Source organism: Struthio camelus, chromosome 6 (genome assembly GCF_040807025.1).
Source record: "Struthio camelus isolate bStrCam1 chromosome 6, bStrCam1.hap1, whole genome shotgun sequence".
Taxonomy (NCBI): Eukaryota; Metazoa; Chordata; class Aves; order Struthioniformes; family Struthionidae; genus Struthio; species Struthio camelus.
In genome coordinates, this window is record NC_090947.1 from 8,672,284 (window position 1) to 8,692,383 (window position 20,100).

A 20,100-nucleotide genomic window follows, 5' to 3' on the forward strand; every position below is an offset into this window, starting at 1 on the left:
CTTCCAGATAGGTGTATTTCTGTTTCTCCCTTTCCGTTTCTCCTATTTTTTTCCTCTTCTTTCTGCTTCCTCCCACATTCTCCCACAAAGAAAGGTTTTCAATCTCATATTTGTACCGAAGAGGACAAATTTTGATTCCACAGGTTGAATACCCAAGCACTTGCTATCAAATGCCATGCAACAAATGGGAAATGAAAATTTTAACTGAATAAAGACAGTGTTTACTTAATCTTATAATGAATTCATCACTGTTTTTTTTTTTCCCACATGCATCACATTTCCTGTTACCCATACTTGTGAAATCATTGAAGTGTCACTCTCCCTCGTGACTGACTAACTTTTGTTAGTACTGTTAAATAAAGTGCAGTATTACTTTAAATCTGCTTTAGCAGGATCTTAGGATAATGTTGAATATAAATGCTAGAAAGGAGAGCTTTTAGAATAATTTGACTATACTGAACAAGAAGTTCTTGTGAGGGGGCTTGGGGTAGAGTTCCTCGGTAATAGGTAAAAGCAGCTGTTGTTTAAATTGAAATCAAATTTACTGAGGTTTCTGTATGATAATACTGTCTGTTTCCCTGAGACCTCGAGCAAGGTAAATGGTAGTGAAATGTTATGGATTCCAAATTAGGTACTGGAGAGAGCAGAGGAAACTTAATGCTGGCCAAGATTTGCTATGTGTGTCTGGTGACTTGCTGAATACATCTTAATGTCTCCAGTTTGATAGATAATGCGTCCAGGCATGCAGAGAATAATCTGGTACATTACTAGCAAGAGCTAATGCGTAGGATAATTATGTCAAGTGAAGTTGGGAAATGTTCTATAACACGGAACAACAAGGTTCCTTTCTTTGGTTTCTTTGCTTTTAGCAATTTATTTGCATCAGAGTATAAAACTCGACTCAGTTATACTGAAAAACTACGTATAGTATTGTTATCTCAGTAAACTTTATAGTGGGAGACATTGAGAGACCACCTAGTCAGTCTGTTTTTCCCCAGATATCAAGGGCAAAGGTTTTCCTTGAGTCTCACTGACGTTTCCTTGACTGCTCTTTCAACAAGCTATGTCTTATGTCAAAAATTGCCTGCGAAGAAAAAGGGGGAAAATGTTACTGTAAAGTGTTTTGAAGACTATTATTGCGTCCCCTTTTAGGCTCTTTTTCACAAGGTTGAACAAGATTGTTTCATAGCTGTCCTCTGGACTCCAGCCAGTTTGTTTCCTGAAGGCCACAACTGAATACAGTGCTCCTGTGGCGCTTTTACCAGTACCACAGAGAGCAGAAGGGTTGTTTCCTGCATCTCATAGACCGCCCTGTCACTGACGTGACTGAGGTTCTGGCACAACCGGGGAAGGCTGTGGCTTTGTGATCAAAGTCACGTGGCGGGTGAGTGACAAGAACAAAAATGGGAATGCTTGAATATGATTCAAGCGTCCTAATCAGTGCCAGAGTCACCTGTGTGGTTTATTTTCATCTGTTGACTTGATGGGCTTGTATAGATCCTGTTGCCTTTATTTCTTTATGATTTTGTTTTGACGAATGCCTTAGGTTTTTAACTTGAAATTAACGTACGTCTTGGAGCTTAAAGTAAAATAGTTCAGACCACTTCTGAGAAGGAAGCTAATGAAACAATATTTGATTTTTTTTTTTTTTGTCGGACATATCTTTTTGCCTTTTCCTTGGAAGGATTTGCATTATTTTGTGCTGGGGTTCACCTTCAGCCGTACCCGTTAAAAACTGACCTGAACGTGACCAAGTTCTGTTTTATATAAAGTGCGAGTTCACACTGAGGCAGTATTACATAACAATTTCTGACTGCTCTGGTAAAGGTAGGCATCAGGACTGAGAGCAAGGCATCTTTCTGTACTGGGAGAACAAACCCACCTCACTGCTATGATTGTGGTATTGTGAAAGAGGAAAACACTATTAATACATGGAAGGGGCAAGAGTCTGATGTAGGTGGTTTAAGTGGAAGAATAGATTTGGAAAGGAAAGGAGGGAGGCTAAAATTTGCACTTACATTTGGAGGAATGAGAGATCTGGTGATATCTGGCAAGATGAGCTCTGGAGACCAGAACTGGTGGTAGGATGCCGGTAGATGCAGAATGAACGATATGGGATAGGAACATGGGGAGAAAGACTTGTAAGAACTGATAAGGTAGGGCTGAAGGAACAACTGGGACCGTTTAGAAAACGTAGCACAGAAAAAGGCCCACGATGGGCCCTGAGACTCTTGGGGGGGAGACTGTGGAGGCTAGATTCAGAACTTCCGAGCTGTCGAGATGAGGCCAATGAGTGGAAAGCAAAGGTGGTGGTAAGGCAGCAGCAAAGCAAGCAGTGTGCTTGCTCTTTCAGAAATTGAATGGCCAACTATCAAAGATCCTCTATTCTCCATGTGATTGTTGCAGAATCCCTGGTGTCTCCTCCTCTTCTGGTGCTGGACCTTGAAATAAATGATGACCTGCTATTCTGTTCAAGCAGCAGAAGTCTTTCTGATGAGTTTAAGGCAGTGACCAGGTCTATGCTGCAGGAACTAGTTTGCCAGTTCAGCTTCCGGCTCTGGACCTGGCCTTCGAGCTGGGAATAGCAGCACACAGGAACTGCTTGCCCAGGGGACCAGTGAAGTAATAAGAAGTAGCCTGTCCCAAAGGACTGCAGGAGACATCGTGTGTCTGGGACTATGAGCCCTGAGAAGAGAGTCCCCTGTCCAGGCAGTACATGTCATTTCCGAAGCCCTAATCTAAGAGTTCTATACCAGCTGACAAGCATATATTTACTTGAAAAAACAAAGTAAGATACTGCAACCTTCCTCCCAAACCTTGGGAACGTTAAATACAAAATGCTTATGTTAGAAGGCCGTTAATTCTGGTTCTGTGATGGCATTAATTCCTCTGAAGGAAGTCCAGAGCAGGAGTGTCTACAAATTTTCATTCTGTGTTGTTCACAGTAGTAAATATGACTTTGTAGTTTTTCAGGAATTATGTTCAGGGTGTCTCTATATCCACAGCTAAGAGAAAAGTGCCAGATTTCTGATTGGGAATTGTGTACTCCTGGTGAACAAAGAGAAAAGCACAGACGAGTAGCACAAGTCCTAGAGATGAGTGCTAGTATCAAGACAGTTATCAGTGCGAGTGCCGTGTCGTTTTATATTTGGTTATTAGGTTAGTTGTATTGCCTTGATATTGTGTAGTTATATTCCAGGAAGAATTTGTGCATGGTGTATACATCATATTTTGGGATTGAGGTTTATGGTCTTAGCTTTCTGGGTCACGTGGTTCCTCCCTAGCCTCCTGTGGCCACTCTCATCTGTGAAGTGGCATCTGAAATAAATGTGACTGTACTCAGGGGTTATTGCTTCTGTTTTTTATTGTTTCTCTAGGATTTTAGTTTCTGCCCTTAGTTTTGTGGTCATGTTGCTTGTCGATCTTGTGTTGTATAAGGTCATCCATTACTTCTGATCGGACAGTATAATAGATGAAGGATATGTGGGACTACCCTAGCTGCTGAGAAACCATCTGTACTGTTGGCAACTTTGTTGACAGTATCAGCTGCATTGATACCATTATGAAGTGCAGCTTATTCCCTGGAAATGGTCCTTCCTCATTAGGTATGAGGAGCGTTTGCCCAGCTGTTACACTCCTTGTGTGTGGCCTTTAGTTGGTAATTTAACAGAAGATTTCGACACCTTTGAAAACAGGCCCTAGTAATCTTTTCCAGCTTGTATTTGTGTATTCCGTTTTCATAATTTTTTCCTATTCCTTTTTTAACCCTAGTATTATAAAGAGTAGGAAACATAGAAATGACAAGAAACTGATTAATTGCCTTATAGCCATACGAGAAAGGAAGTGTGAAATAAAACTGGATGCGATGCATAAAGTCTTTTGCACTAATACCTTGTGTGTACGCTTAACTCCATAGTTGGCCTCTTTTTTCTAGTTTTATTTCTGCAGAATGCCAGTACGAATATTTCATGCTAGAATTTCCTTAGGTTTTAGTTTCCAGTTTGCTAAAAGAAAAAAGGAAAGGAAAGAAGCAAATATTGGAAAAGCGCAGATACAGTCTATAGAAGCACAACATTGTTTCTGATTTTCCCTAGATATGGATACTTGCCTTTGCAGTCTTGTAAACAACAATCTAATCTAGCAAAAATCTTTGGATTAACCTACCCCAGAAGAAGAAAAATCTATGTGGAATAAAAGTATACACAAAGGGGGTTAGTGTAGAATAGGTTACTGCATTTTCAATTCTCACCCTCGCTTTTGTTGCACCAACTTTGCTCTGTAGTCAGGTTTTAAGGGAGGGATAATTTTTTAAGACGGTAACTCAATTTTCAGTGGGGAATGGAATTTACCAATGCAGCTATCAGTAGAGTTTGTGAGCTGCATGTAAAGACGGTGAGAATTTTATGGCTTAAACTTTTAATATAGTTGTGTTTAAAATAAGTATCAGGTTTTTATATTCTCCTGCAACATCAGTTTTATAACTGAAACTAAACTATTCTCATCTTCTATGTAGGCATGTTCCTAAGTATTGTTAATAAAATATTTTAGGCTACATCGTGTGACCAAATCACAGCTAAATGCATTGCTGTTTATAAGGCTGTGGTTCTTTGAGCTACTTTCTTGAAAAGAAAACTGTTTCTTGTTTTACAGACCTGTTGTTTATGCAACAGTAGGTTGCACTTTATGCATTGTGCCCCTTTTCACCCATATTTTCATATTTATTTTCCCCAACAGAAAGGAGAGCCAAACTGCAGTATTCTTTCCTCAGAAACCACAGAGCAGCTGACCTTTGAGATTCCTCTGAATGATTCTGGCTCTGCTGGACTTGGTGTGAGTTTAAAAGGCAACAAATCTCGGGAGACTGGAGCTGATCTTGGGATTTTCATCAAATCCATTATTCACGGAGGTGCTGCTTTTAAGGTATGGAAAAAAACGCATCAGACTGTGTTAGAATTCAGACATGTATATGTTCAGTCCTGAGTCTGGCTTGATAACTATTCTAGGAATGATAATGGTAGTTATTTTCCTTTTCATGTTCAGAAGGCAAAATAATGTGATTCTGAATAGTGTATTTTGAAAAAAATATATTTATCGATACATTATATTACACTATACATATAAATGCGCAGAATTGGTTAAAACTTTGATTGGGTTCTGTAAAAGTATATTCCATATATATTCTGTAACAGTATATTTCATCTGAGTTTGTGTGTATATATATGTGTGTGTGTGTGTATACACATATGTATGAATATGTAGAGAGACAGATTTGCAATGCGTTTTTACTGACCTTTCATTATTAAAGAGCATAATTCCGAGTGCAAATGCCTACGCACTGTTTGGTGTCTTTGGAAGACGAAGTGAAGATGACATGGGCTGGGATTCCCAAATGTGCCCAGGCCAGAGGGGTCCTGCCTGCCATTTTCTCATGGTGTGTTTTAAAGATCTGTCCTGTGGTTTAGGACACAGAATCTCTTCTTATGTTTGGTGGGGTCTAGGGCATCTGCATTGATTTTTGCTTAACGTGATGGTTCCTTTAATTTTGACTGACTTTATTTCGTGATTGTGCTGATAGTTATGGTTACTGAAATGACTTGAACTGCATGTCTGTCACATTTTTAGGAGATTTTTTTTCTGGATCTTTTTTGCAATGTCAAAATTGTGTATTGGACTTCATAGGCAGTCTGTAGATAACTTAGCAGAGGTTTTGCATCTTGTAAAGACAGATGTAGGCTCTCCTGCTTTCACACATCGTGTCTAGGGTGTGTGTTGAGGATGAATCATGACTGCAAGAACTGTGAGACAAGGAAGAGGGCAGTCTGAAGCCTTTTATTCAAGTCTGAAAAGTTAAAGTTTAGACTTTCAAAATGCCTAATATAGGTGGAAAGAGTCTTTACCTGTCTCCGATGCTTTCTTTTTGTTCCACATCTGCTTCTGTCTTCTACAGTTACTTTCTTTGCTTTCCGAAACGTTTTTCTCTTACCTCCGAGTTGCTTGTTCCTTTAGGTACTGCGCAGGTTCGAGGTGCTGGGCAGAGCTGCCAGGGTGCCTGGACAGGAGGAGAGGCTGCTGCCCTGCATCCCCACAGCAGCTCCTGGGAAGGTTTGGTGCGCCGCTAGGCTCGGTATCAAAGGAGTTACATATATGTATTTAGCATTCTCGCTGCGCTTCCTTTCGTCTTCCCAAAGTGGCATGGGCAAACCTATAAAATAATCAAAAGGCAAACTTGTTTTGTGTTTACAAGAATTAGAAATTGGCAATTCTGTGAGGTTAAGGGTTATGTATTTAACTTCTGCTGGAAGTGAAAACCTCACTAATTATTTTCTTTCTTGTTCTTCAAGATATTTTTGCTATTCTAGTCAGTGCGACTTGACTGAGGATGTCATTAGTTGTGCAGAAGTTACCAATTGCCCCTGAGGTGAATTAAATTGGTAAATGACAGTGTTTTGACTTGTTCTGCTCCCTCTAAGGACTATATGGGGACTCTTCTACGTTTTTATGATAAGAAAGTATTTGAATTACTTCATATGCTTTAGTCAATCTATTGACTGTATTTCCCCCCCCCCCCCCAACAAAAAAAATCTTCAAAACGGTGACTTTCTTGGAATTAGAAAGAAAAGTTTTGGTCTTTTGAGCTTTGTATGTTTAGCTGTTGTGGATCCATAATGTAATTTTTTTCTTTTGTGTTACCTCAGCGATTCTTTGCAATTTTCTTTTCTGTAGAATACCTTTTAATTCAGTTTATGTAAATTCCTCTACTGACATCCACCTGCTGAGTAAGACAATTCACAGCATTAAAATTTCCATGATCATCTATTTACAGTAGCTGGTAAATAGCAATAATCAAGGCTTCAGCTTTTGATGTGAATGTTTAATGCTTTCCTGCTCCTATTTACCTGCCTCAGTCCCACAGTTATTTCAAAGCTTGGATCTCCTCAAGAGACTAAACTCATCTACGTGGTGTAAGTCAGAAATGAGGTAAGGACTTGACTGGCCAAATGTAGAGCTGGATAAACACAATTTAAGTGCATGTCTACTGCCTCGTACAGTTGATTTTACTCTGAAAAGGAGGCTGCCCTCCTTGCTTTCCAGCTGTGTTGCCTGTGCAGTTGTCCACCCCAGCTGCAGTGCCAGTGTGTCCCCACGAGTAAACTCATTGCTTTGTGTAGCAAAGCTTGCAGGGGCTCCATTCAGGCTGGCTACCTGGCTAGTACTGCCAGGGCAGAGAGAGGTAGGACAACTCTCCCAAGCCCTGTGCGTTTACCACTTTCTCTTCTCCGTTTGTTTTCCCAGAGCAGTTGTTCGTTTTGGCCTGAGCGGCCTGCGGACTAGTAAAGTAGGACGTTGTGCCTGCCACTTGGATAAATGGGCAACTGCTGCAGTTGGTTACCATGAGAGGAAGATTATTTTGGCCTGTGACAAGTTCAGTCCTGTCACCTGTTCTATATTTGCCATTGTCATAAGTCTATTTCTATGCAGGTCTCATTGGCGAGAGATCTGAATGTAGGCGCTAGAGCAGATAAGAGTGCAGTTGAGGCTCTAGCTTCAACCAGAACTAGTTCAAGTATCTTGTGTCCCATGTGCTGGATACAAGTACTTCAGAATACAACCATTTTGGAAAATGTCGTCAGAACCATGGTTACTGTTGGACATGCATGGAAAATAGCTGTCTGCCCTCTGTTTAACGACCTCTTATGTAGCACAAAACAATCACTGGGTATTAACATTAATAACATTTCTTGTATCATGTTTAAAAAGTGTGCGTAAACTTGTGCATGAACATATAAACCTGTGCTTGTTATCCTTATTTTAAAAGCCTTCTTGCAGCCAGTTTTTAAATACAAAGGCTTTTTTTTTTTCCAGCTGGTAGCTGCCCAGAGCATTTTCCCATATTATTCGTTGTAACTGTCTCTGAAACCAAATATTATGGATTTAGGCTTGTGTATTTGCTTTTCAGCGTACCAAGTTTCCTTGGGAAAAAATGACACGGGGAAATCATAATGTTCTCTGCCTTTTGGACATGAGGGTTGTTTCACTGTATCTCACTTCTGCATTCAGAGTTTAAAATCTGTTCTGATTTTCTTGTATTATTAGGGGCTAATTAAAGAAGAAAAAACACCACGTACCTCTGTTCATATAGTCACCACTTGTCTTCAGAAGAAGGCATGTAACAGGCAGAAGGTCAATGCATTTTGTTTCAGCACTGAAGTAAATTCCATCCTTCTGACATTGTCTAAACATTTTTGATAACACCAAATTTCATAAAACTTCTTTCACCAGGGTGTTTTTTCTTTCCCTTTCCTTTTTCCGAGAAAGAGTTATGTATAATTTTGGTTGGTGTTGTCTGTTATCATTCTGAACAGAAGGTCTGAAGGGAGGCCAACATTTTTTAGTGATTTTTCAAAATGTTAGCACGTTGATCTAGCTTTAACGTGTTAGTAGCTTGGTAAAGCTCAGTAAGGAATTTGAGAAGACTGTAAGGGAAAATTAAAATCTTAAAACTGATCTTCTGCTTGATGATTTGTCTGCTCGTTAAAGATTTTAGAAATACCGGTGCATCTTAAGTCGTACAGTAAGACCCAGTGGCTTATTCACTGTTCTGGCTGCTAAAAATAACAAAGTAAAAGACCTTAATATTTGTAGTTGGAATTCTAATATGGTATCCTGCAAGATTAAGATTTTGCTGATTGTACCTTCGTGTCCCTTCTTAATTGCCTGTTGTAATTTTTAAAGCGTGTCTGGTTTTTATCAGCCCTGAGAAAGGGGCTGCCAGAACGCTTGATATTTGTAATTATGCAGAGCCTTTCACATGAAGGCAGGTGAACATTTGACTGAGTTTTAATGCATCATCTTGCCCTGCAACTGCAGGGGTTTCAGCTTGACTTATCTTGAGACATCTTGGCTTTTCAGTTTGGATGAATTCCTGATTATCAGGTATTTGCTGCCTACTGCAGCTGAAGTGCAGCAGAGCTGTGCTTATAAATAAGGTGATGTTTTTCTACCCGTGCGTTTGTTCACATCAAGGCTGGCGTGGTTGGAGCCTGCTTGGGCTTCCGAGTGCTACTGCAGTGAACGTTTGCCTGCTGCGTGCAGCAGATGAGGACCTAGGTGAGTCCGATAAATGCCATCGCAAAGCTCCTTCCCAGGGTAGCGCCACTGATGTGCCAAGGGGAACAACAAGGTGTGCTTTGATAAAAAGAAACCTCCGTGAGGAGCGTTGTGTTGCATCTCCCTGCTCTGCCAGGGGAGCAGCGTGGACGTCTCGTGGCTGTCTCTGGCTGCGGTAGCCGTGCGGTGGTCGGCTGCAGCCCGTGCTGAGAGCCTCCACGCAAACCCCAGGCTTGAATAAGCAAGGGAATGTTGACTTCCCCCTTTATTAGAGTAGCGCTCTTGCAGTTTCAGAGATGGCATTTGAAAACTGTTTTGCTGAAATGCCAAATGTTGTTTTTCTACTCGGAAACCACAAAGAAACCTACCTTTCAGAGATGAAAGAAAAAAATGTGTTAAAACAACATTTAGCTTGTTTTGAGCCAAGCAGATTGTCTTGCAGTTCGGTCTTCTAAACCAGGCCGTAACACCAGTGATGTGCAAATCTGTGTTTGAAAGCTGTTTAGGCTTTGGATTTTTTTAGTCTTCAAAACTGCAGAAAGTTTCTCTGTGAAGTTACTTCCACCTGGTCGTCTGCAGCAACAGTGCTCAGCCATCTTCCAGCCTACTTCCTACCAGTGGCGTAGCAAGTATGGTTGATCAGCATTGCAAAAGCTTGTAACCCTTTTTTTCCCCAGTCAGAAACACTGAATTTTGCATTTAAGTGGAACGTGTGACAGGGCGGAAAGAAGGGAGGCATGTCGAAGAAGTTCTTTAAGAACTGACATTTAATAATAACGTAAAGAAATACAGTTTCTCATACAAAAGAATTTACAAGGTGAGACAACTGACAAATTCAGAGGTTTCTGAGGCTTCAGTAGTTCATTAAAAATGTGCATTCAAGATAGTTGCATGCTCAAAAAATGTGGTCATGCTAAGATGCATTTGAAAATGTATTTACTTTGGTAAGAAACTTTAACAAATATTTATGCACGGGTGTTTAGCCACAGAAAGGAAGAAAAGAATCCAGGAGCCTTTGGGGCTGTAGCAAGACATGAGGACCTGTAACATTTTCAAAGTTTTACAGAGCCTCACCAAAAAATAAACTCTTCTTTGCTCCAAACCCCTGCTGCCATGAATGGCTCCATTCATTTCAGCACGTTTTGATAGAGCACAAAGGAATTGCAACATGTGCAAGTAATAAAACTCCCTGTTCAACAATGTTAACTCTTCTCTCCCTCAACTTTAGCATGTCTGATGGCATCATGTTGTAGGTAGAGGAAGGGTGGGGTTAACATAGTGACTTTGGCTGCATGTAAATTTATGTTGGCATAAAACGTTGAGCAGAGTGGTGGGGAGGGGCTTTGGTCTCCTTTCCAAATGGTTTTGCTGTTTTCATTCCCAAACCCTCCCCAGAAAAATTTTACTCTCTTAATCCTCTGTTGTTGAGTGACTCATCTTCCAGTTCTGTCTGTCTTCACTCTTCTCCCTCCCACTTCATTTTGGTTTTCTGGTCCGTGCTGTTCCTCGTCGGCACTGTGGCACCTCTCGCTCTTTGTTCTCTGCTGGGGCAGCGTTGGGGATACCAGTTCTACTAAAAATATCACTTAAGAAAACTGGATTTGTCACAGCTGCTGTAACTCACTTTAGCACAAATCGCTTAGACTTGGCAGTAATACTGGAAGAGTTAATTGAACATCATAGTGACAGAAAAAATAAAAATTGAAAAGTATATATATTTTGGATTACTCAGTTGCGTGAGATATGTAAACAGTTCGGACGAGCGCCTTACAGAGAATACATAATGAGCCTATGATTGAATCCAGTTCGTTTTAACCAAGATAGTGTTTTTCTGTCCAAGTTCCTTTCCTGCTATTTGTTCTCCACTGCCCTTTTTGTACTAATTTTCTTCAGTCTCTTACTCTTTTTCTTTCTTCGAGGTTTGATGCCAACCTGCTAATTGTGAACCTAACAAGCTCTAAAAGAGACTCTAGTCTCTTAATTAAATAGACTTTGCTTTCTTGTTAAAGAGAGAAAAGTCCATGGCACACGTATATACGAGAAGAAATCAATCACAGATGATAATGACAATAGCAACAGGACTCCTAAATCACAAAATGGCATTGTCCACAATTTTATTACACCCACAAATGTCAGTTAATCCTGGCAATGAAACTGAATGTCTTTTTCCAAAGCTTAGGCTACTTGAGATGGCACAACCCCAATTTTCTTATTGGCAGCAGGTTTGGATGTTAAAATACGTGAACAGCGTTAATTAAAATATGGGTGCTTAAGTCTTAATGACCGTTCTGAACTGAGAACACTACTCCATATGGTGGCACAGTGATTGTGACAAGATAAACACTAGTGAGAGTATAAGACAAAATAATTTTTGGAGCAGTGTCTATTTCTTACCAGTTCCTAACAGCAGATAACAACATATTTAAAGTATGCTTCAGTGCTCATTCGTGGTTTTACACTACATACTGGCATCTCTGGTGTGGGTCCTTTTTACTAACCAGAAGCTCCTTTTCCTGGTTTCTTCTTTTAGACTGCTATAAATTAAATTGCATATGCAAAAAAAGCAGCAGCATGTGCATTTATATGTCTGTTTGTAATTGCCTTATGAACTCTTCCCAAAACGTTGTGAATAGAAGGCGGCATTGGTCAATTAATGGACGCACGAATTTTTTTTTTCCTTCTCCCTTCCCTTTTCCTCCTTCCTTGCTTAATGAGCTGGTACTACACAATCTTTTTTTAACTTTTTAAAAAGGACCATGTGGTTGTCTGCATCTTGTTTTCCTGTATGTAGCGCCTATGCCTAATTTTTCTTGCCCTTTATTTTATTTTTTGCTTGCAGGATGGTCGCTTGCGAGTAAATGACCAGCTTGTTGCGGTTAATGGGGAGTCGCTCCTGGGCAAGTCAAACCATGAAGCTATGGAGACACTGAGGCGCTCCATGTCCATGGAGGGGAACATTCGTGGGAGGATCCAGCTGGTAGTTCTCCGGAGACTAGAGCCGCAGACAGAGGTGAAGCGATAAAAGAATTTGTGAGATAAACGCCTTTCTGATTTTAGTGTGTTTGCATTGAAGAGGTGGCGACTGAAGACATGGTCACAAAGCTTGAAGAGCTGACTTCCTGGAGTCAGGATTGACACAGTGTTTCCGGTTGACATCTCGTGGGCTTCCTGTTCCTGTTTAGGCTAGGGTAAAAGCTGTCTCCTGTTTTAGTTTCGTGTTCTGGCAGCTTTCTTTTAGAATGAAAACAAGTGTGGTCCCAAAAAAGCTAAAACTACATCAAAACAGTCACCCCTTTATTAAACCATCTCTTACCTCCTCAGGAGCACTGGGACACAGATGATTGAAGTTTCTCTGACTGTGACCTGGTTTTTACTTCATCCTTCCTTTTTATTATTTTCATTAGTATTTTAATTTCACTACATGTTATTTTTTGTGTTCTTGGTTGCAGTCCCCTTTTACCATCAACAAGTTACTATTTTACTTTCTCTGGTCAGATGAAGGCTACCCCTTCATGACAGCTTGTTTATGAACTGATTAACATAAAACTTGCTTAAGCAAGGTAACGAGAGAAGAAATTTTGACACTTTTTCTAGACCTCGTATAAATTGACATGTGTCTTTCACAACTTGTTTTCGAAAAGGGTTGTTTTTTATATTAAGAAAATGTAGTAAATCCCATCACAGAATTCTAACAGATGTCTTTAAGCTTTTCATTTACTAAGCCTTGCTTACACGTTTTGAAGTGTTGAGAATAATCCCATTTGTAGGTGTGCTCACATAAAATACAGAGAGGAGGGCCAAGAGTGTGCAGGTGTCTTGTAGTATAAATAGTTAATTCTTACCATTTTGCTGGTTATATTTCAATTTGATTTACTACCGTCGTGGATTGATTGAGAAATATATTTAGAAGAAAATTGCTTGCTGAACACGATGCTCTAACTTTGTCAGAAGGATACTTTGCACAAGCCTCTCTGATGTCTCTCTTGCCAGGAAAATATGTAAAAATATTCATTAGTAGTTCTGGAATATATCAGAGGAAAACACATTTTTGCTTTTCTTTTCTGTGTGCCATAGCATCATGCTGTAAGGAAGAATCAAAAAGTATGTGTTAAATTTATTGTGCGTTCTTGTGACAGATGAAAGATAGCCTACCTTTAAATAAAGCTCACTCCTAGTTTTTTTTTTTCATTTAATAAAAGCTAAGTTTTGCAAAAATACTGCAGTTGAACATCAGATTGACCTAATAAAAATATAAAAACTCGTTTTCTTATAGTTGAGTATGGTTTTGTGTTTTATTCAGTTGTTTGAAAGGTAAATAATCTTGAGTCATGCCATATGACGAATACATAATGAGGTCTTGATTGAATCAAATTCATTTTAGACAGAAATTAATTTTTATATGATAGTCTTGAGGTTCAATTGTAATTCCATTTGAGTCTGCAGACCGTAGCAGAAATGGGTTATTGCCCATTCTTTCCTTTCCCCAAAACTGCTTCCTGAATACCGCATCTCAGCTTGGTGGAAGCTGAATACGTTTAGAAATGCATTATTGTTTTTATTGGTTAGGACACTAATGGAGGTCTTCCATGACAGCTCTGTTCTATAAGCTGAATACTCTAATTATGCTGGTTACTGATCAGTTGTTGGGATATCGATTGTGTCATTTATCAAAGAGCTGGAAAAGCAGATTTGTTGTTGTTGTTAATTCAAGGCTCCCTATCCCACTGGCTATGAGCCTTTAAATTAGTAGGAGTTCTGCTGTTGCAAGGCTGGGTTTAGCCAGCGGTACGCATGAAGAAATTAGTAACCGTGGACCCCCTGACACAAGGAATCCCAAGTTAACTAAAGAATTTAAAGCAGAGAGAAAAAACATAGTTGTTAGTGACTGTGTGGGGCGTGTGTTTGTCTGTCCCTTAGTACAGAAGCTCAAAATAGCCTTTTCAAATGGCTCGTGCTGTACTGAGGAGGAGGGGAGAACGTAGCACGTGTTGTCTGTCCCCTGAGACTAGATTTGTTGCTGTATTGTCGCTATCAGGCTCTCAGAATTGATTTGTGTTCTGAGATGAGGTGTGCTTTTAGCCAAAACTACTACTTTTTAAATAAATATTTAGGAGCTTGTAAGGCAGGTTGAAAGGGGGATTTAACCTACTCTCCTTTTTTGTGCGCTGGTTTGCAGGCATCACTTGCCCGTGCTTTAAACATCTTGCATCATTGTGCAAATAAATGATATGGGTTTGCACATGCATTTCTTCCATAGATATGACTATGTATGTAATTTAAGGAATGATATACTTAGACTGCACCATTTGCTGGCATAATGAAAATGCACTTTAAAAATAGAAGCCAGTTGGAAATCCCTTCCAAAAAAATGGATATAAAACCACAGAAACTGTAAAGGTTATTCTGAAAACTGGCCATAATATTCTCCTGTGTGGGTTTTCTGTTTTCTCTGAATAACAAGTACAGAAACGCCTTTTTGGGTCTGTCCCAGTTTTAGAAACTGTGATTTTTTTTTTTCTTCTTTTTTCCTTTTGAGCAACTGCTCAGGAGAATAAATTAGGCGATATGGTATGTATGGGTGGGGGGAGGTCCTCAAAAGAAAAGCTGACTAGAGGTGTGACAGGAGTTTGTTTAGCTGCTAGCCAGAAGACCTGCGTTTGGGAATTTGGTGTAACTCCTTCCTTACAAAACTGCTCTAGTGTGTGATCATGAGAACATATGCACTCGGTCTCTGAGCGAAGGGAACCAGCTGGCTGGCAGAAAAATACCATTGGCGTTGCCCATGTTCTTGTGTTGACAATGTCACAAGCTGCCCTCCCAGATGGAGCATTTGAATGAAGCCAGTTGTGGGTCAGGAAAAAACACTGTCTTCTTTTTTGTGTATCATTCTTAATGATTGTTACTGCCTAGTTATTGTCTTATTTCACGATCAGCAGTAACAGATAGTCATTTTGAAGATAGCTTTCTTATTTGAAAAGAAGGCGACGTACAACGAACGCCTTACAGACGGTACACAAATGTGGTGTAATGTAGCGATGGCCAGTCCTCTGCATTGTTGAACGTTTAATTTTTGTGTTACAATATATGATTCTGTTTTTTTCCTTAGGAACGCTCAGACAAGGGAGCTTTTCAGAAATCAGCGTTTGAGGGCGGTCATAACATCGCAGCTGCTTCCCGGCGCAACGATACCGTTCTTCAGCAGCTTGTAACTTGCGGTCCTCAGGACAGACTAAAAGGTAGTCTCTAGATAGTCTCCTTTGTACTAAAAGAAAAGTGCTTTATGTTTTTGGTTTTATTTGAAATCCACAGCAACGAGAGAAGCAGTTAATTAGAGTAAGTGCACACTATGTTACTTTGAGGCATGAAGATCCAGAGAGGGTGGGAGAGCTGACTCAGAAGTTGTGAATTAGATTCCTGGCACAAATTCCAGTTTAAGTAACAGTTTCTAGCTCACTGCCCCAACACGTAAGGTTGGATAAAAAACAAATGATGAGTGCAAAATATATGTTGTCAAAATGTTTATTTTATATATATCTTTAATGAATACAATGATTTTGGTATCAAATTCTTAGATTTAGGTCCTGGATTATTTTAAGAGAAATGATTTTATACAAAAGCATTATATTGATAAAGTTTACTAGCTTATTTTAGACTTAATGGTAAAATTTGTTCAAAGGTTAGAAATACCCCTTTCATTGACAAATCAGAATTAAATTAATCGGCTCATTTACAAAGTTAGGCAGGCTTGTAGAGCGTTGTACAAAGAAAACCTAAATGTCTGAGAATATGTAAGTGCATGAGCAAAAGCATGTAGGACCACTCATTTTCCTGTCTTCCATTTCTGATGGCAGATTGTGCCATCTGTCCTGTTTGCACCTGGCTCGGCAAGGTAGTAAGCACCTGCAAATGCTAAGTATTTGAGATTGTTCTGGCCCCACCCTTTCAATGGGAGAGTGTGCTCTTGTTCTTCAAGCCAAGCACGTGCTTAACTACCTTCTAGTCAGGAAAAAGAAGTTTGTCTTTGTAGATGAATTGTGCATGATTTTTCCCACTTTTCCTGGACAACTGTGGAATCTGGGTGGTCTGTAGAATGTGATTTCATAGATTGTCATGATGACCACGTGGGATGGTTTTAACCCGAGCTACCTGAGAGTCTGTGTCTGTAAACTCAAGAGAAGCTGCCGCTTAATTTAAGGGTTAATCATTTGCATTGACATCAGTGTTTTGAAAAGGTGACTCCAAACAAAGAGCTGTGGATTTAAACTCAAGCCCAGTAAGTATTTAGGTCTACCTTACGTTTTCCTTGTATGGAGTTTCTACCGAGTTCTGCAGTTACAGGAAGAAAAGGCCATCTGCAGAGCTAGTGTGCCTTGTAGAATTAGCCATTGCCGAAGTATCCACAGAGCAGTAAATACCTTTAAACGCTTCCTTTAAAAAGATCTAAGCCCTTATGAGCCATGGTACAGGTGACTGGCGACAGGTAACTTTACTTGTTACTTCAAGTTCAAAATAAAATCTGTGGAAGAGTAGTACTTCAGATGATCCAGAAGGTTATGATGATGAGTAGTTTACAGTTTGTTCATAGAACAGTGTTTTCAATGACAAGAATGCATAATAGCGAGCGAGACTCTTTAAGGGTTGTTGATGGCTAGTTTGCCCAAAGAGTTTGAGAGCTACTGTTTCGAAGAACTGTAGGAATAATCAATACGTGTATGTGTGTGTCTTAATAGGTTTTCTTTGAGTCTGTGATACATATATATGGCATCAGACCTCAGTCTACAGAGCAATGCAAAACATAAAAATAAGTGGCACGTTTTCATACATGAAAGTCAAAAAGCAAAGGATATGGGCAGAACAGTGAGCATTCAGGGTTCGGCCTCATTTTTTATTTGTTCAATTAATAAAAGTCATGTAGAATCAATTACCAGGATGATCTGTGGATTTGTATTTTATTACATTTTCCTGAGTAACTGTTAGGTGAATGTAAAAGGTAGAGAAACATACATTTTAAAAACTACTTTTACAAGTTGAGGAAAAAGGAGAAAAGTGATGTGGGACGTGGAAAAGGGTGCTCAGGAGTGCTGCTGGGCGCTGGCTTTGGGCAGGGTGTGGAGTGGCTGGGGGTTCCCAGCTGTGCCTGGGAGCAGGTGGGAGATCAGGGTCAAGAGGCAACAGACAAAGACATTTTTAGTATTACTGGGAATCGACTGGAGGTGCCACTGTATTATGACTTCTGTTAAAGATTTGCTATGTGGTGACTAAAACTGAAGTGGTGTTGATGGAGAGCCGCACCAGGGCTTTCATCTGCAGGACGTCTGCAGTAGGACTCCGACTAGAAATGTTGTGGGTGAGATGCGCTTTGGTCCTGCGACAGTCCTGCACATTGTAAAAGTATTTACCTAATTTTGAACTCCGTATCAGCCTATCCCTTACCGTCTGTCATTTGTCGGAAATTGTTTTTGCGTTGTTTCTGATAGAAATTCTCAGTGCTTCAGGGCATCTCTAAAGGCAAAGCACGACACCTGTGCCGAACCCTCATTTGCTCACTTAGGAACTTTGGGTCATGCGCCTGTTAAAGCAAATGAGTCACAGGCATGGGGGTGTTTTTCACAACAGGCAGGAAGGGTCCCACGTTGTACATTTTTGGTGCGCTTGTCCTTATCTTGGATGTGGAGGTCTGGTTGTTACACTAACAGAAATAATAACAGAAGAAGAGATTTTAACATGAGACTGGATCTAATGCAAGAATTTAATGACGAGAGCTGAATTAGGTTTAATAAAATGTCTCATTTTCTCAATTACTGTTTTCCAATAAGTTATTTCCAGTATCATTCACTGCTCCTACCAGTAACGCTCTTATAAAAGCTCAGCAAAAATATACTGAAGCTTGGCCTGCTAATATTGCTGTTTTAAGAGTCCTTTTTATTATACATGAGCAAGAAAAGCTAATGTCTGGGGAAAAGTGGTTACAGCCAAAACATTATTTTGTCTTGCCTGTGGATATTTAAATAAAAAGTTGGGGGGGAGGGGGATGGTGGGGGTGCTGATCCAATATTGAAATGCCAACGTTTGGTCTGTTTTTGCATGACTAATACTTGCTACCTTCAGGTCCTCACTTTTTTTGCTGCCAAGCTGTTGCGCAGATACAGCATTTTTTAGAACAACCTCTTTGAGAAATAAGACTTCAGTGCCAGCAGCTTTATGTTTCTGGTGCTGGAAGATTACTGGAATGTGTTTCATTAGAGATTCTTACATATTTCTTATAACCCTATATAATATAGAGTTATAGGGAAATTGCTGTTATCTCTATGGTTAAGTAGTAAAGTCATCTTAAAGCATCTCTCCCAGCCTAAACGGCCAAATCTTCATGGTTGTACAAGAATTTCTGTTTTCATACGTGTATGATAATGTGAAGGTAGAAAAATAAGAAGTTAACTTCAAAAATTTATTTTAAAATTTAAATTTTGCTTGGAACATTGCATGTTTCTTACACTCTCAAATATCCACCCTCTGGAACCGTTTAATATCTGAAAATCCGGGGCATTTATTTATTGGGTTAACTATTCCTGTGATTACTCTGGATCTGGCAAGATGGTCTCCTGAGGTCTTGAACATGGAGCCGGTGACTCCCTCTTCGGCTCGATCTCTCTTTGCTCCCGCTGGCGTTTGGTGTGGAGCCGCAGTCCCCTGCGATCGCTCCTGACTTCCTCAGGAAGTCCGGCGTTTTTCTGTGCCTCCTACCTGTCTACTCCAGGAACAGCACCTGGGGTAACCAGTCACCCAGCAGCCTTTGGGAGGCGAAATATCAGTTACTGTGAATCCAAGTTCACAAAGCTACAGCTCTGGCCATCAGTGGCTGCTTCGAGAAAGAAGGTAAGACGCAGACTAGCTGTGGTGCGACTTCTTCATCAGGCTTCCTGCTTTGGGTAGTCAGTGGTTTAGGGACGTCCCGAATCAGAGGTTGTGTCTGGACTGTTGTGCCACTGGTGAATCTTTGTCTTTCTGACTTTGTTTTATCCACTTCTTGATACTTCTAAAACAAAATTTCTCTCCCATAAGGTTTTCATGGCAATGGGTTCCATTTAATTACACAGGAAAAATACCTTTGTGTTTTTCTTCGTGTGCTACTTGATGGTTATCCTGGGTGCCTTCTAGCCACTGCGCGTGGGACAGTCGAGGAGATTTTCCTTTTCATTTTGCGCATACCTTTTACAGTTCGGTAGACTCCTCTTGCATCCCTTTTCATTGCTTATTATTCGAAGTCGAATAATCCCAATCTGTTTAAGTTTCTCACAGGAAAGTTGCTATATGTGTCCAGCCATCCTCACTACCTTTCTAGCATACTTCTGAACTATACCACATCCTCTTTCAGACGGTGTGCGTGAAACCTTCGATGCTATGTCAAAATTAGGCACGCCAGTAGCTCGGAGTATGAGGTGGAGTGTTCGGGCCTCGTCTTCTGAATGCTCTGACAGTCTGGTTGCCTTTTGACTTCAGTGAGCGTGTGTTCGCAGAGGGCGCAGCAGTGTTCCCGTGGCGTCGCTCCTGGGTGGTAATAGCTAACGGAACAGCCCGCCTTTGTGTATGCGTAGTCAGGGATTTCCCCCGCCCGCCACGTGTGTCACTTCGCAGTCGGTGGCTTGGAATTTCACCTGCGTTTTTCCTAGTCGCTTAACATCCTGCTGCAGAGCTTTGCAGCCTGCTTCTCTTTGGCAGTTCTGAATGTTTTTACATGAGGAAATTTTTTCTTCTCTTGATTGGCTTCGTGTTCCAGATCACTTACGGTTACATTGAACAGTACTAGTTTCCCTTTGTTAAATGTTCTTTTTACTGTGCAAACATGCCATTTCCTCGTCTTTGTTTCCTATCCTTAAATCACAACCTGAAAGAGCGTGATCTTAACGCAGGGGGCGGTTGCGCGCCTGTTACCTGACAGCATAACACATCCGTTCTGTGTCCAACTGGCAGCCCGTGTTTCTTCATGGTCCCACT

The 20,100-nt window shown here is 40.4% G+C and overlaps 1 protein-coding gene across 8 annotated transcripts in view; it reads left to right on the plus strand.

Annotated features, from left to right (window-relative positions):
* Positions 1-20,100, plus strand: part of PARD3B (par-3 family cell polarity regulator beta) — a 437,068-nt gene that overhangs the window by 228,993 nt on the left and 187,975 nt on the right. For all 8 annotated transcript variants that reach the window (XM_068948053.1, XM_068948054.1, XM_068948056.1 and 5 more), the window contains 3 exons: positions 4,735-4,920; positions 11,948-12,118; positions 15,215-15,344. In XM_068948053.1, the coding sequence (XP_068804154.1) occupies positions 4,735-4,920; positions 11,948-12,118; positions 15,215-15,344 (487 nt within the window). The remainder of the gene's footprint in view (positions 1-4,734; positions 4,921-11,947; positions 12,119-15,214; positions 15,345-20,100) is intronic.